Genomic DNA, 15,143 nt, shown 5'->3' with positions numbered 1-15,143 from the left:
CAGTGGACAGAGATTGTTAACATTAACAAAGTGTAGTTGGTTTACAAAAAATATTTGCCATTTATTCCTTTTCTAAGACGTGTTCAGTGCAATACAACTAAATGCCTCTTTGGATGGTTGACAATTTGTTGTCAAAGTTTTAGTTTAAGCGGTTTGCAAAATTTGTTCAATAAAAAGGTTCTATATTTTGACAGCAACTGTCATGCAGTGTGATTCCTTCTCTTCATTAGTGCCCCCCCTTTGAAAACTATCACTTTATGGAGCCATGCAAACCTGTATTAATACTTGTGTGCACATTAAAATGTTTTTTTTGTATAATGTACAATTCTCATGACAGTGGAATAGGTTATTCTTAGCCAGTCTACTGCAGTAATTGCAGTGGAAAATGTGATTAACTCATGCATGGGAAAAAAATACCGTCAAATACATTGAAACCGGTACAATCTTGAAAAATACCGTGATATAGAATTTTGGTCATACCGCCCAGCACTAGCGATACTCCATCTGGACCCGCTGCTTTGCTGGCACAAAGTCTCCTCAGCTCTCTGCTTAACTGGGCTGCTGTAATTGTGGGTTGGGGTAAACTCTCACCTATGGTATCAGCAGAAGGATGGGTGGAGGGTGCAGTACTCCAAGGTGAGAGTGGGTTAGGGTGGTCAAACCTGTTAAAAAAGTTGTTCATCTGGTTTGCTCTCTCCACGTCTCTCTCGATGGTGGCACCCCGCTTCAAGCTGCAGCCAGTGATGATTTTCATCCCATCCCACTCTTCCTTCATGCTGTTATTCTGTAACTTCTGCGTCAGCTTTCTCCTGTACTGCTCCTTCGCCGCCCTGAGCTGAACTCGGGAGTTCCTTCTGCACGCGCTTGAGCTCATGCTGATCAAGGGCCTTTTGAACCAGAAAAAAAGGGCTTTTAAAGGTGGTGATGTCACTTGTAATCCATGGCTTGTTGTTAGCACAGCAGCGTACTGTTCTTCTGTATGGACATTGTAGTTCCAGTAAGTTGATGTAGTCAGTAGTGCAGTCAACAACTTCCTCAATGTTCTCACTATGTGATCCCTGCAGGATATCCCAGTCCGTAGTTCCAAAGCAGTCTCTCAGAGCCTGCTCTGCCTCAGGGGACCACTTCCTGAATGAGCGTGTGGTTGTAGGTAGCTCCCTCACTCATGGTTTGTACAGCAGGGTGGAGCTGTATGCGTCTTTAACGTTTGCATACAGTAGGTCAATAGTCCTATTTCCCCGGGTGTTACAATCCACATACTGGGAGAAGGCAGGTAATGTTGTGTCCAGTGTTACATGGTTAAAGTCTCCAGCAATTAGCACAAGCGCCTCAGGGTGCTGTGTAAATAATAACAACAATGACGTGTCCAAACTCTCTGGGCACGTCACAGCCAACAGTTCGATGTCCCTGCATCAAGTGGAGATTTTAACGTTAACATGTCCAGAGTTGCACCATCTTGTATTGACATAGAGTGCAAGTCCTCCTCCTTTGTGCTTCCCGCAGGTACTTGCGTCTCTGTCCGCTCTAACGGTGCTAAACCCGGGTAGCTTCACGTTAGCATCCGGGATGTTAGTTGTTGGCCACTTTTCACTAAAACACAACAAACTGTCAGGTAAATAGGGAACCACACCGGCGCAGGCATTTGTTCTCAGCACTTGAAATTGACTACTTGAATAGATGAGTCTCAGTGTGTAAAAATCCATGTCCGTAGTAAAAAGTGTCCAAGGAACGAGTCCACATAAAAGAAAGTGGTAGGAGTGAACAGTGAAATAGAGAAAAAGGTACAAAAAAAAAATAAAGTCATACACGGAGCTGCTGGAATGGCTGCCACTCACGACGGCACACAAGTCATATTAATTCCTAACTGAAGTTTTCTTTCTTTATAAATTTTCATTCTTTTCAGTTGTTTTCAGTCGTTCTGGTGTGTGTTAAGAGCATAGTTTGTGTGTATATATATATATATATATATATATATATCTATTATAAATAAAAATCTTACGACGCAACATGATCTTTGGAACAGAGATCTTCTGAAGAGAGACAGAGAGAGACAGAGACACTTTCATGTCCCGCGAGACGGACAAGTCACGTCATACTTACCTTTGGAAACAAGTCTTGTGATACACATGAAGAGCAGGTTAGAGATAATGGAAGTTGTAAAACTCAAAAGTTTCAAAAACATGAGAGCAAAGATTGCATTAGCGCAAACAAACGGAAAATATTACTCAGTGACATAATGGAACAGCAAAACGAGATCGCATGGTGTTTAAGGATGTCTGTGGGACAAGAATATGCTGTACAGGCATTTTCACGACTGCAGCGCTGCACGAAATGCAGAACACATGGCACGGCAGGAGCAGCAAGCCATGCAGCTGATCGCGCAAAGAAGAGGTAAAAAAAACAACTGTTATTTGTTTCCCATTGTATCACGGTTTAAAAGGAGTTTCGGAGGAGCGGCCTCATCTCCTTGGAGTGCATTCATCCCCCCACCACCTGACAACGGCGTGTCTCCATGGGGGAAGGATAAGGGAGCGAAGTGCAGATCACGCGGCACGCAGAGGCAGCAAGCTACCAGCTGATCGAGCAAACAGGAGGTTTAAACAACACTGTATTTGTTTCCCATTGTATCACTGTTTAAGAGGGGTTTCAGAGGGGCAGCCACGTGTCCTTGGGGTGTGTTCAGCGTCCCTCTTCACAATGGCCCGTAGCGCTGGCGGGGGGTGAAGCCCCCTAGTGTATGTGTATACAAATTTTTTTTTCCAATAGGACCAAATAAAATTATATCTACATTATCAGCAATGTAAATGTCATTCTGCATTTTTCCTAATTTATGTACGTTACTAATTGTATCGTAAAATGGCTAAAAGAATAAGATTCCTGTGTTGTGTACTGTATAAATACCGATATCCAAATTATCTATTCTCAGAGCACTGCAGGGGTTCTTAAATTATTTAATCTGAGTCTGACACTCTACATATGAAAATCAATACCATACTGAAACCCAAGAAAAAGATTTATTACCATAATGACAGCTGTACATTAACAAATAACAATGGACATAATGGACATATGGTAAAAAACAGTAAACTTTTTTTCCATTCAAGCACATTTCCAACATGAACATTACAAGAGGTACATCACTGCCAGTGTACATGCTTAGTGTAAGCTTTAGTAAAGCTAAAAGAAATTCTTTGAAGCAGGTTTGACACAAGGATAAGATTATTTTTGAAAGTTAGTATGGATGGTCACACAACACTAGAATTACTAAAGCCTACGAAAAAACTCATAAACCCGGCCCACCTTAAATCCCTTCGCATCTCTCCTTCAACATCGTTTGTCTAGTAAATGTGTCAATACGCCCAAGCAGCAAGCTATACCATCCCCCCACCGCAACAGAATGGGCAAGAAGTTCTCCCAGTTCTGAATTTATGCTGGTGCTGTTAGTTAGGGTCAGATCTGGGGATAGGGAGAGCATGAACGTTACTGAGAGAATAAAACTGAGAAAAAGCTAACTTTTACAAGTACCATAAATTCACACCTGATCAAACACTGTTAGTTTTCAAATAACATCTCATTAGTGCGATGATGTTTTCCGATTGGTACTATTCAGGTCATACAATGATTTCTTTAAAATGTCACATACATTTGTCTCTTTATTTTTTCCCCGATGCTACGCTGACATCATGCACCAGTAGGCGTGAGCTTATTCAGTGCGAGCAGGAGCATTCGGTGGCCGGTTGCTTGTGATATAACAAATTTGACTTGGCGGAGATCAATGCACATGTACTGCACAAGGCATGCAGGGGTCCACTGACAAAAGAAGAGTGTTCTTTGCTCAACTTGCAGAGGAACTTTGTCATCGCTTCTTACAAGAACAAGCAATGGAAAAAGAAAAAGAGTATGCAACATTGACAAGCTTTTGTTCCAAGACTGCCACTTCCCCCAGGAAAGCAAAATCAGTGAGCGTCAAGCACCCCTTCAGTGTAACAGTAACCACAGCATAGACAGAAGTGTGCAATACATGTTGTAAATGTAGGAAGGACGGTCATTGGGTGTGTGGGAAATGTTAACATTTGAATATAATGAATGTATATAGCTGGAACTGACCTCCCTGTACTGTTCTTTCCTCTGCATGTCCTTGAGTACAAAAGAAACACCACCATGCACCACAACGTGGAGATTGGGCAAGATCAGGGAAAAAAAAAAAATGCAGTCACTAATTACAACCACAAGAAGGAAAGCGAATGAATATGAATAATGTTGCATCCGTGCCACAATGTTTTCCGAAATGTATTATACAGGTCATAAAATGAGTTATTCCAAATATCATATACACCTATGTCTCTGTTTTTTTGTCAGTGCGGCTATGACATCATGGACCATAAGGTGCATACTAATTCAGCGTAAGCAAGAACACTCAAAACTGAATAGAAAAAAATTCAAGTGACGGTGAGATACGAAGAAGGCAGATTCACCAGCGTTTGTGTGTCAGCTTTTATTCCTCCAGATCAGTTCCATTGTCTCAAAACACCAATCACATCTACAGTTATTCCTAGTTTCAGATAAAAACTAACAGCGTCAGATCTGGGGTGGTGGGGGTGGGTGAGTGACTGAGACAACAAAAGTAAAACAAAAAAAAAAAAAAAGCTAATTTTTACAAGTACTACAAATTTACAACGGCTGTTACAGACACAAATCAAATGTATGTTTTTATTGTATAATATTAACAATGAGAGCAGCTCACTACTCCAAAATGGTAAATTTGGAAGGGAGCAGGTTTCAAACTCACGATTTCTGAATTATCGCTGCACCACAGAAGCTGTTGTATTGCACTTGTACCATTTGTTAAAGTGTTTATTTGATACTTGGCCATCAGCCTTCACACATTATACAGTTTAGATAGAGTGCATCCGGAAAGTATTCACAGCGCATCACTTTTTCCACATTTTGTTATGTTACAGCCTTATTCCAAAATGGATTAAATTCATTTTTTTCCTCAGAATTCTACACACAACACCCCATAATGACAATGTAAAAAAGGTTTACTTGAGGTTTTTGCAAATTTATCAAAAATAAAAAAAACTGAGAAATCACATGTACATAAGTATTCACAGCCTTTGCTCAATACTTTGTTGATGCACTTTTGGCAGCAATTACAGCCTCAAGTCTTTTTGAATACTGTATGATGCCACAAGCTTGGCACACCTATCCTTGGCCAGTTTCGCCCATTCCTCTTTGCAGCACCTCTCAAGCTCCATCAGGTTGGATGGGAAGTGTCGGTGCACAGCCATTTTAAGATCTCTCTAGAGATGTTCAATCAGATTCAAGTCTGGGCTCTGGCTGGGCCACTCAAGGACATTCACAGAGTTGTCCTGAAGCCACTCCTTTGATATCTTGGCTGTGTGCTTAGGGTCGTTGTCCTGCTGAAAGATGAACCATCGCCCCAGTCTGAGGTCAAGAGCGCTCTGGAGCAGGTTTTCATCCAGGAGGTCTCTGTACATTGCTGCAGTCATCTTTCCCTTTATCCTGACTAGTCTCCCAGTCCCTGCCGCTGAAAAACATCCCCACAGCATGATGCTGCCACCACCATGCTTCACTGTAGGGATGATATTGGCCTGGTGATGAGCGGTGCCTGGTTTCCTCCAAACGTGACGCCTGGCATTCACACCAAAGACTTCAATCTTTGTCTCATCAGACCGGAGAATTTTCTTTCTCATGGTCTGATAGTCCTTCAGGTGCCTTTTGGCAAACTCCAGGTGGGCTGCCATGTGCCTTTTACTAAGGAGTGGCTTCCGTCCGGCCACTCTACCATACAGGCCTGATTGGTGGATTGCTGCAGAGATGGTTGTCCTTCTGGAAGGATCTCCTCTCTCCACAGAGGACCTCTGGAGCTCTGACAGAGTGACCATCGGGTTCTTGGTCACCTCCCTGACTAAGGCCCTTCACCCCCGATCGCTCAGTTTAGATGGCCGGCCAGCTTTAGGAAGAATCCTGGTGGTTTCGAACTTCTTCCACTTACGGATGATGGAGGCCACTGTGCTCATTGGGACCTTCAAAGTAGCAGAAAATTTTTCTGCAACCTTCCCCAGATTTGTGCCTCAAGACAATCCTGTCTCGGAGATCTACAGACAATTCCTTTGACTTTATGCTTGGTTTGTGCTCTGACATGAACTGTCAACTGTGGGACCTTATATAGACAGGTGTGTGCCTTTCCAAATCATGTCCAATCAACTGAATTTACCACAGGTTGACTCCAATTAAGCTGCAGAAACATCTCAAAAGATGATCAGGGGAAACAGGATGCACCTGAGCTCAATTTTGAGCTTCATGGCAAAGGCTGTGAATATTTATGCACATGTGCTTTCTCAATTTTTTTATTTTTAATAAATTTGCAAAAATCTCAAGTAAACTTTTTTCACGTTGTCATTATGGGGTATTGTGTGTAGAATTCTGAGGAAAAAAATGAATTTAATCTATTTTGGAATAAGGCTGTCACATAACAAAATGCGGAAAAAGTGATGCGCTGTGAATACTTTCCGGATGCACTGTAGATACAGTGGGGCAAAAAAGTACTTAGTCAGCCACCAATTGTGCAAGTTCACCCACTTAAAAAGATGAGAGAGGCCTATAATTTTCATCATATGTATACCTCAACTGTGAGAGACAAAATGAGAAAAAAAAATCCAGAAAATCACATTGTCTGATTTTTGAAGAATTTATTTGCAAATTATGGTGGAAAAAAAGTATTTGGTCAATAACAAAAGGTCATCTCAATACTTTGTTATATATCCTTTGTTGGCAATGACAGAGGTCAAACGTTTTCTGTAAGTCTTCACAAGGTTTTCACACACTGTTGTTGGTATTTTGGCCCATTCCTCCGTGCAGATCTCCTCTAGAGCAGTGATGTTTTGGGGCTGTCGCTGGGCAACACGGACTTTCAACTCCCTCCAAAGATTTTCTATGGGGTTGAGATCTGGAGACTGGCTAGGCCACTCCAGGACCTTGAAATGCTTCTTACGAAGCCACTCCTTCGTTACCCGGGTGATGTGTTTGGGATCATTGTCATGCTGAAAGACCCAGTCACGTTTCATCTTGCTGATGGAAGGAGGTTTTCACTCAAAATCTGACGATACATGGCCTCATTCATTCTTTCCTTTACACGGATCAGTCGCCCTGGTCCCTTTGCAGAAAAACAGCCCCAAAGCATGATGTTTCCACCCCCATGCTTTACAGTAGGTATGGTGTTCTTTGGATGCAACTCAGCATTCTTTCTCCTCCAAACACGACGAGTAGAGTTTTTACCAAAAAGTTTCATCTGACCATATGACATTCTCCCAGACCTGTTCTGGATCATCCAAATGCTCTCTAGCAAACTTCAGACGGGCCTGCACATGTACTCGCTTAAGCAGGGGGACACGTCTGACACAGCAGGATTTGAGTCCCTGGCGGCATAGTGTGTTACTGATGGTAGCCTTTGTTACTTTGGTCCCAGCTCTCTGCAGGTCATTCACTAGGTCCCCCCATGTGGTTCTGGGATTTTTGCTCACCGTTCTTGTGATCATTTTGACCCCACGGGGTGAGATCTTGCGTGGAGCCCCAGATCGAGGGAGATTATCAGTGGTCTTGTATGTCTTCCATTTTCTAATAATTGCTCCCACAGTTGATTTCTTCACACCAAGCTGCTTACCTATTGCAGATTCAGTCTTCCCAGCCTGGTGCAGGTCTACAATTTTGTTTCTAGTGTCCTTTGACAGCTCTTTGGTCTTGGCCATAGTGGAGTTTGGAGCGTGACTGTTTGAGGTTGTGGGCAGGTGTCTTTTATATTGATAACGAGTTCAAACAGGTGCCATTAATACAGGTAATGAGTGGAGGACAGAGGAGCCTCTTACAGAAGAAGTTACAGGTCTGTGAGAGCCAGAAATCTTGCTTGTTTTGTAGGTGACCAAATACTTATTTTCCAGCATAATGTGCAAATAAATTCTTTAAAATCGGACATTGTGATTTTCTGGATTTTTTTTCTCATTTTGTCTCTCATAGTTGAGGTATACCTATAATGAAAATTACAGGCCTCTCTCATCTTTTTAAGTGGGAGAACTTGCACAATTGGTGGCTGACTAAATACTTTTTTGCCCCACTGTAGGCAGGCAGGCAGGCAGGCAGGCAGGCAGACAACTTTATTAATCCCAAGGGGAAATTCACATACTCCAGCAGCAGCATACTGATACAAAAAACAATATTAAAGAGTAATAAAAATGCAGGTAAAAACAGACAACAACTTTGAATAATGTTAACGTTATGTTACGTTTAAATCTACATTTTGTCATTTATTACTAAAAAATGAAAAACGTTTCTGTTTTAATGATTTGTTTACATATATTTCTGTAGATACGGAACACACATTAAATTATTTACTCTATACAATTCTAGATAGCTCACTCCCAGATAATCAAGGCTTGAACTGGGAGAACTTCTTGCCCGTTCTGCGGCGGTGGGGGGGATGGCATAGCAGGCTGCTTGTGCTTATTGACACATTTACAAGACAAAAGATGCTGACGGAGAGGTGTGAAGGGATTTAAGGTGGGCCGGGTTTACGAGTTTTTTCATAGGCTCTGGTAATTCTAGTGTTAACTTAGTCATTTGACTCATTGTACCAGACATCTTGGCTGTATTAGGTTATATAAGAAATAAGTTCGAGAAAACATTAATTTATTGTTTTTTTACCTTAACATTATTAAAAAAAAAAAAAAACATTCTCATAAATGAGTCTGCAATATGCCGAGTAAAAAGTGGAATCTGTAAGTAAATCGTTTCTACAAGACTTTACACAGTATTTTTTTTATGTGGAGGACTCAACCTTTTGATATTTACTGCAACTTTTAAAGTTCTCAGTACACAGCCACTTGAAAAAAGGTGTTATGAGAAGGAATTTGTCCACATGGAGACACTGATTAGTTGTTCATGGCCACTGAAAATGTATTTAGTATACCTTGAAAATAGTCACATCCTTGTGCCACATCTGTTGTTTTCAATTCAATATTTCAACCTAGTGCTTTAGTCCTCCACCTCACATGCTCGTCGTCCTTGTCAATCCATCCTCTCTCCCCCTTTCTAATACATGTCTTTGCTGTTAATTGCCTCAGTTGGACAGTTTTACAGGTTGTGAGCAGCACGACAGTGTTATATGGAATAGGAGTTATATTTCTGCACCAGAAAAACAAAATCTATCTGTGATGCAACAATGGCGCTGTTTATAGGCTACTTCATATATCAATACTACAGCAAAGAACAGTTTACTAAATAAAGGGCAGTATATCACTTGCCATAGAATTCACACTTGCTAGAACTAGGCTCATTTTACTACATCGTGTGAAGACCAGTCATGTTACACTGGTATAGTGTGCTGTACTCTCTTCTGGCATTAAATAAAACCCTATTGAACCTTCACTTTTGTGATTTCCTGTCTCATTTCTCCACAGTGTCTACACACACAAATGACTGTAAGTTGCAATCCATTTTAACATACGACATACAGTACATCTGCTAACTGCATGTGTCATGTAACTGGGCCTAGGCTTGGAGACTTAAACGGATAGTGATTATTTTGAAGCAAAATGGAATAATCAAAATATAATCGCAATATGTTCTAAAAATATCTTAGAGACTAAAGAGCAGCACCATACAAACATGTATATAAAAGTTTTCTATACAGAGTTAAAAACCAGGTATATTTTGTCACAATAATAAAACTGAATATTAACAAAGTTTTTTTTTTTTTTCAAAACTGAATCAATCTCATGAACACTTGTGCCTCAAACAGACAGCTCAAATAAAAAAAAAATAATTATTGTTTTATACAGTATCTCCTCTATTTATATTTGACTTTCCATTTTATATGTTACATTCAACACCTTTCCTGCATTGCTTTCCTGCCAGTCTCTCTCTCTCTTGGTTTGATCATTTTGACTCATTACCGTGCTAATCTCAGATCATAATATATGCACATATATACTGTATAATCATACAGTTTTAAGATTTATATACTGCAATTTGTAATGGTTCCAAATTACACATTTGCATGTATGTTCTTTTTCTTGTCTGTACGACACATGTGGGATTTTATAACATTCACAAGCTTAGTAAGTACTGTATTTTGTAATCGAGTAACTCATACCCAGCGAAACTTTACTTGCGTTTTTATTTTCAAACATAGAGAGAAGTAGTATCTAAAATTTAGGATATATTAAAAAAAAAAAAAAAAGATTCTTATTACATTAACTGATTTTTTATTATCTTTTTACTAACCTTTGCCCACAAAAGTAGTATGCTTGTATATCTGACTTCCTTCAATAATCTTAACAGATTCAAAGATCACCAGGACGCTATTTGTAAATGTTAATGTAAAGTGAATTTACTACACATTGTACCATTACCGTAATTAGGATGCTCAATTCACCTGCTAAACAAAAACACAAATAAAATGGCCAGTAATGCAGTTTACATATAAGTGATGCACAGATACTAAATAATTCATACAACAGAAAATTATTAGGACTTCTGTTTTAATTCCCAATTGTAGCTGCCTCAGTATTGGGTGAAAACAGTGTGGAACAGATGGATGATGGGTTACAATGTACAGATGTATCACTTTTGGTGTGGCTGGTTAGTGTAATTTATCTGACCATTGACAAAGTACAAATATTTTTGGGCAGAGGTTAATTATGAGAAAGTTTGTTTTGATTATGTCAGTGCAACTGTCATCTCCTTCCACCTATAACGAAACAGCATACACTTTATGGAACCTTGCTTAGCTGGGATCCGTTTTTCTGGGATGGCGAAACAAACATCGCAGGTGCCACAACTGCATGCATGGCCTCTTAATATACACTAGAGTTTCTGATGTGAAATGAGCACAGAGTTAATATTTTTACACCACTATTGACACACTTAAGGTTTTTTTCTTTTTTGTTTTGATACTTTACATAATTTCAACCTGTGTACTGGTTGAGCCAGGCAGGTGTTTTCATACTACATTTTAACAGGATCACTATTTTAAAACTGACAAGTGCACACTGCACAGATGACATGAGGCGTACAATGTGAGTGCATGAAACACCTAATTTAACATACATCCAAATTTTAAAATATTGTTCAATGATTGTTACTGCATTTTAGAACACGTTACTGCGTTTTAGAATGGTCTTCACTTCACACATCAATCTTTTCTCTCCCTGCTTCACCAGTTCACAGCTGCATGGAGTTACTACCTACCCTAGTGAGATTGGGTACAAGGTGGGTGATTACACTGGACATGCATCCAGCCCATCACTGGGCGCACTCACACATGTACACCGGGAACTATGTAAAGTCACACATTTTTGAAAAGTGGGGCGATTTCTGCATAGAAATATGCTCAGACCAACAATGCCCTCCTAGCTGCTCATCCTCAGGCTTACTTTGCTCCAGGTTACAGCACAATTCGTCTTTGCTCAACCTGCAACCTCAAGGCCTTATAGGATAACAGAAAAGCCACCTTTGCCAGCTGCACCAAGCTGGAACTCTTTTGGTAGAGCTGGCTGCAAAGGCCCCAAATACCAGAGCAGAGGTAGTTGAGAAAAACTCACCTGGAGGAAAATCTACACAGATCTCAAGAGAATGTACAAACCCAATAGACTGCTAAACAAAAAAAATCACTTATATAAGTGGGATTTAAGCATTTGTGTCATGGTTTAATTCAAGTCAATGTTTTTGCTCAGGTACGTTGTCTCCTACTCCATTAACCACATCCCACAACAAAATATTACAACTCAAGCTGAATAACTCTGGAGTGGAGTATTGTATATTAAGCAAAGTCTCAAGATAGGGCTTGTCCCACACACCAAAACTGGTTAATTTGTCTTTAAAATGCTCTTTTTTTCTTTGCTGAACTTGATTTTCCATGTACTCTGATGTAATGAAACTCTTGATTTTACCACAGGCAAGAAAGTTTTTTTTTTAATCACTCCAGAGCAGGCTAATATTTTCCTCTTGTCTGTAGAGAAAGTCTCCTGATGAAAAGTGTGCAGCGATGTGGCAGTCATCCAATTAAAGTCTTAATAGACAGACTGCGCTGACGAAGGCCGTCAAACAATCGTACATTGTGAGTGCTACAGTATGTCATTCTGTACTGTATGCTGTTTACCATTTAGTGCGACAAATACAACCGCGCTGAGGTAATAAAATATTGCTTAACCTATTAATATATATCTGGACACAGTTCCCCCCCGTTGTGATAATTTCCACATAAAGCACACCAAGTAACTGCTTCAAATAAATTGTTTACAACTTTAAAATGTCTTACTGATGCAATTCTCGTAATTGCTATTTCCACGAAGTAAGCTGTCCTGAAATTACTTCAGCCGCGTAACTCCGTGTTTTTTTCTTCATGCGACAACGTTTTTTGTTCCTGTCATCTTTCCTAGTTGCTGTAGATTTGGATGACGAAGCAGCCTTACTATTTTGGATTTTGTGATTTTGGAGAGCCAACATTTTTGTAATTCAGGCATGCAAATGATTATTTTGAAACCGTACTGCTCGTTCGTGCGGATCTAATGATGTATGCATTTATTTCGTAGCACACACACACACACACATACACATATATATATATATATATATATATATATATATATATATATATATACACATACATATACACACAATATGTCTGTATACTATACAAGTATAAATACATTCAACATACTAGCAATTTGAATGATCGTTTATGTTACACATTTATACATTTACATTATCGTTAATTTTCTACATTTACTCACCTCTGAAAAACGTTCCAAAGAAAACTCTGATCGACTGGTGCGTTAAACTGTGGAGCCCTATAAGTATAGGCCATTATTTCACTTTAAAAAATCCAAAGAAGGCGCTTCTTCCGCAAGCGTTCTTCGCAACACTGAACAAAACTATAGCTACTAAGAAATCATTTCCTCCTCCGGGTTTCTAAAAGTTTTTACAGCTACCCTTTGACACAGCAACGGAACCCCGCCCAAAAATTACCAGTACAACTAACGCAGCAACTCGTCTTTTACGAAGGATACGTCTGCATTGCGCAGGAACTTAAAACTACTACAGCTTTGAAGCACGTGGAGGGGGAGCTTGATAAAGTGAATCGCTTAGTACTGAATCGCGGCTTCAAGTGATTGACTGGTACATGGCTCCACCCCCAGGAAACGCCACATTCCAAAAGCGGCGTTACAAAATATGTCATTCTAAGACGTTGTTTGTGTTATTAATGTTTACGGACAGTACCTCAAGGGAACAAACACATTTGGTTTAAGTGTTTTTACCCGCTGATTATTCATTCTCAGCTTCCCGTTTTCAAAACAGTTATGTAATACGCCCAGTTCATCGTTGGTTCCTGCATCACACCGCCTACCAGGGTATGGCTCTGGCTCCTGCGCCTGTGAAATGGATTAGACACAGTCGACAGATTTCTGTGTGAAATAAATTCACGTGATTAATGCGTCATTATTGTTTTCCCAAACCGGCTAGACGAGGCTCCTCCAGTCAGAGAAATGTATACGGTAGACTGAGTGCGTTTGCGTGTACAAGACCTGTTTTCCAAATATGAAGTTAAAGCGCGCCACAATGAAAATAAACTGTGGCAGGGAGGCATAGAAGTTATCGCTGCTACCTCACAAAGCCCCAAGTCTTTGGTTACGATTCTGGTGTTTTGCCTTTTTTTTTTTTTGCCGCCCATTCATATGTTGCTTCGCAGGTTTGAAGGGCAAGGGAAGCAAAATAGTACAGGCCTGACTGACGGATCACAGTTTTATTCAGATTTTAAAGTCTGGTAAAATTCGCTGTGCAACAGTGCTCAAGGTCAGTCCAGGAGGGCTACAGCGGCTGTAGGGCTTTCTTCCAACACAATTTCTTAATCAGAAGGAAGTTATTAAAGCTGAAGTAATTTTTAACCAAGCAATATTTTTTGCTTCATTTTTATAAGCCTTGCTTGTTAAGATTCCCAAGTTAGTTACAGTGCCTAACTTCAGTCTTAAAACAAATACTTTTAACTATTTTAAATTATGTCTTTTTAACCAGCTACCAAATAACAATGAGATTCAAATAACAAAGGAGTTGGGTGGCACGGTGGCGCAGTGGTAGCGCTGCTGCCTCGCAGTTAGAAGACCTGGGTTCGCTTCCCAGGTCCTCCCTGCGTGGAGTTTGCATGTTCTCCCCGTGTCTGCGTGGGTTTTCTCCGGGCGCTCCGGTTTCCTCCCAAAGACATGCAGGTTAGGTGGATTGGCGATTCCAAATTGTGTGTGGGTGTGTTTGTGTGTGTCCTGCGGTGGGTTGGCACCCTGCCCGGGATTGGTTCCTGCCTTGTGCCCTGTGTTGGCTGGGATTGGCTCCAGCAGACCCCCGTGACCCTGTGTACGGATTCAGCGGGTTGGAAAATGGATGGATGGATAACAAAGGAGTTAGCAGTTACCATCTAACTTGGTACTTTTCACACTGTGCCATTTCTGTTATTTTTTAATAAAATATTTGGAAAGATATGGACAAGGAAAAAAAATGAAGGACTGAGAATTACTAATATGCTTCAGGCCACAAATCATTTGGATGGTATTGTCAGAAGGGTGGGATCTACAGTATAAAAATCACCTGACATTCTGACATAAAATACTAATAAGCATTGTGACAGATTGAGGTCTCCGTGACCCCTTGAACCCTTGAACCCTTGACTAGACGTCAGACACCAGGTAAAAGTCCAAATATAATATTTATTATTATAAATAAGTGCACAAAGCACCCTCCTCTCCACAATACTCAATAACAAACCACAATAATCAATCCTCCACACTCCCAGACACTTTGCCACCCTTCCTCCCAGCTCAGCTCAGTGTACTGGGCTTCCCAGAGTCCTTTTATACACCCTGACCCGGAGGTGTTCCCATTCAACAGTCCACAGTTCCTTTTCCCTTCTGGGTCAGGGTAAACAGTCCTTTTCTTCAACCCGGGAGCACATCGTTTCTTCCTGTCACGTGACCGTGACGTACTCCCGGGTTATAGGGCACATGCGAGCCTACGAGCCCCCCTACAGCAACGCTTGGTGGCCCCCAAGGTATCCAGCAGGGCTGTGTATAAAAACT

At 40.6% G+C, this 15,143-nt stretch overlaps 1 protein-coding gene across 1 annotated transcript in view; it reads right to left on the bottom strand.

The window, feature by feature from the left end:
- pdcd6 (programmed cell death 6) overlaps positions 1-13,124 on the bottom strand; it is an 84,805-nt gene extending 71,681 nt beyond the window's left edge. The window contains exon 1 of the mRNA XM_028803923.2: positions 12,813-13,124. Within this exon, the coding sequence (XP_028659756.1) occupies positions 12,813-12,886 (74 nt within the window). The 5' untranslated portion in view covers positions 12,887-13,124. The remainder of the gene's footprint in view (positions 1-12,812) is intronic.
- Between the last annotated feature and the right edge of the window lie 2,019 nt (positions 13,125-15,143).

The sequence above is a fragment of the Erpetoichthys calabaricus genome, chromosome 6 (genome assembly GCF_900747795.2).
Source record: "Erpetoichthys calabaricus chromosome 6, fErpCal1.3, whole genome shotgun sequence".
Classification (NCBI taxonomy): Eukaryota; Metazoa; Chordata; class Cladistia; order Polypteriformes; family Polypteridae; genus Erpetoichthys; species Erpetoichthys calabaricus.
Note: the sequence above shows the minus strand (reverse complement) of the source record. Positions and strands in the feature narration are given on the sequence as shown.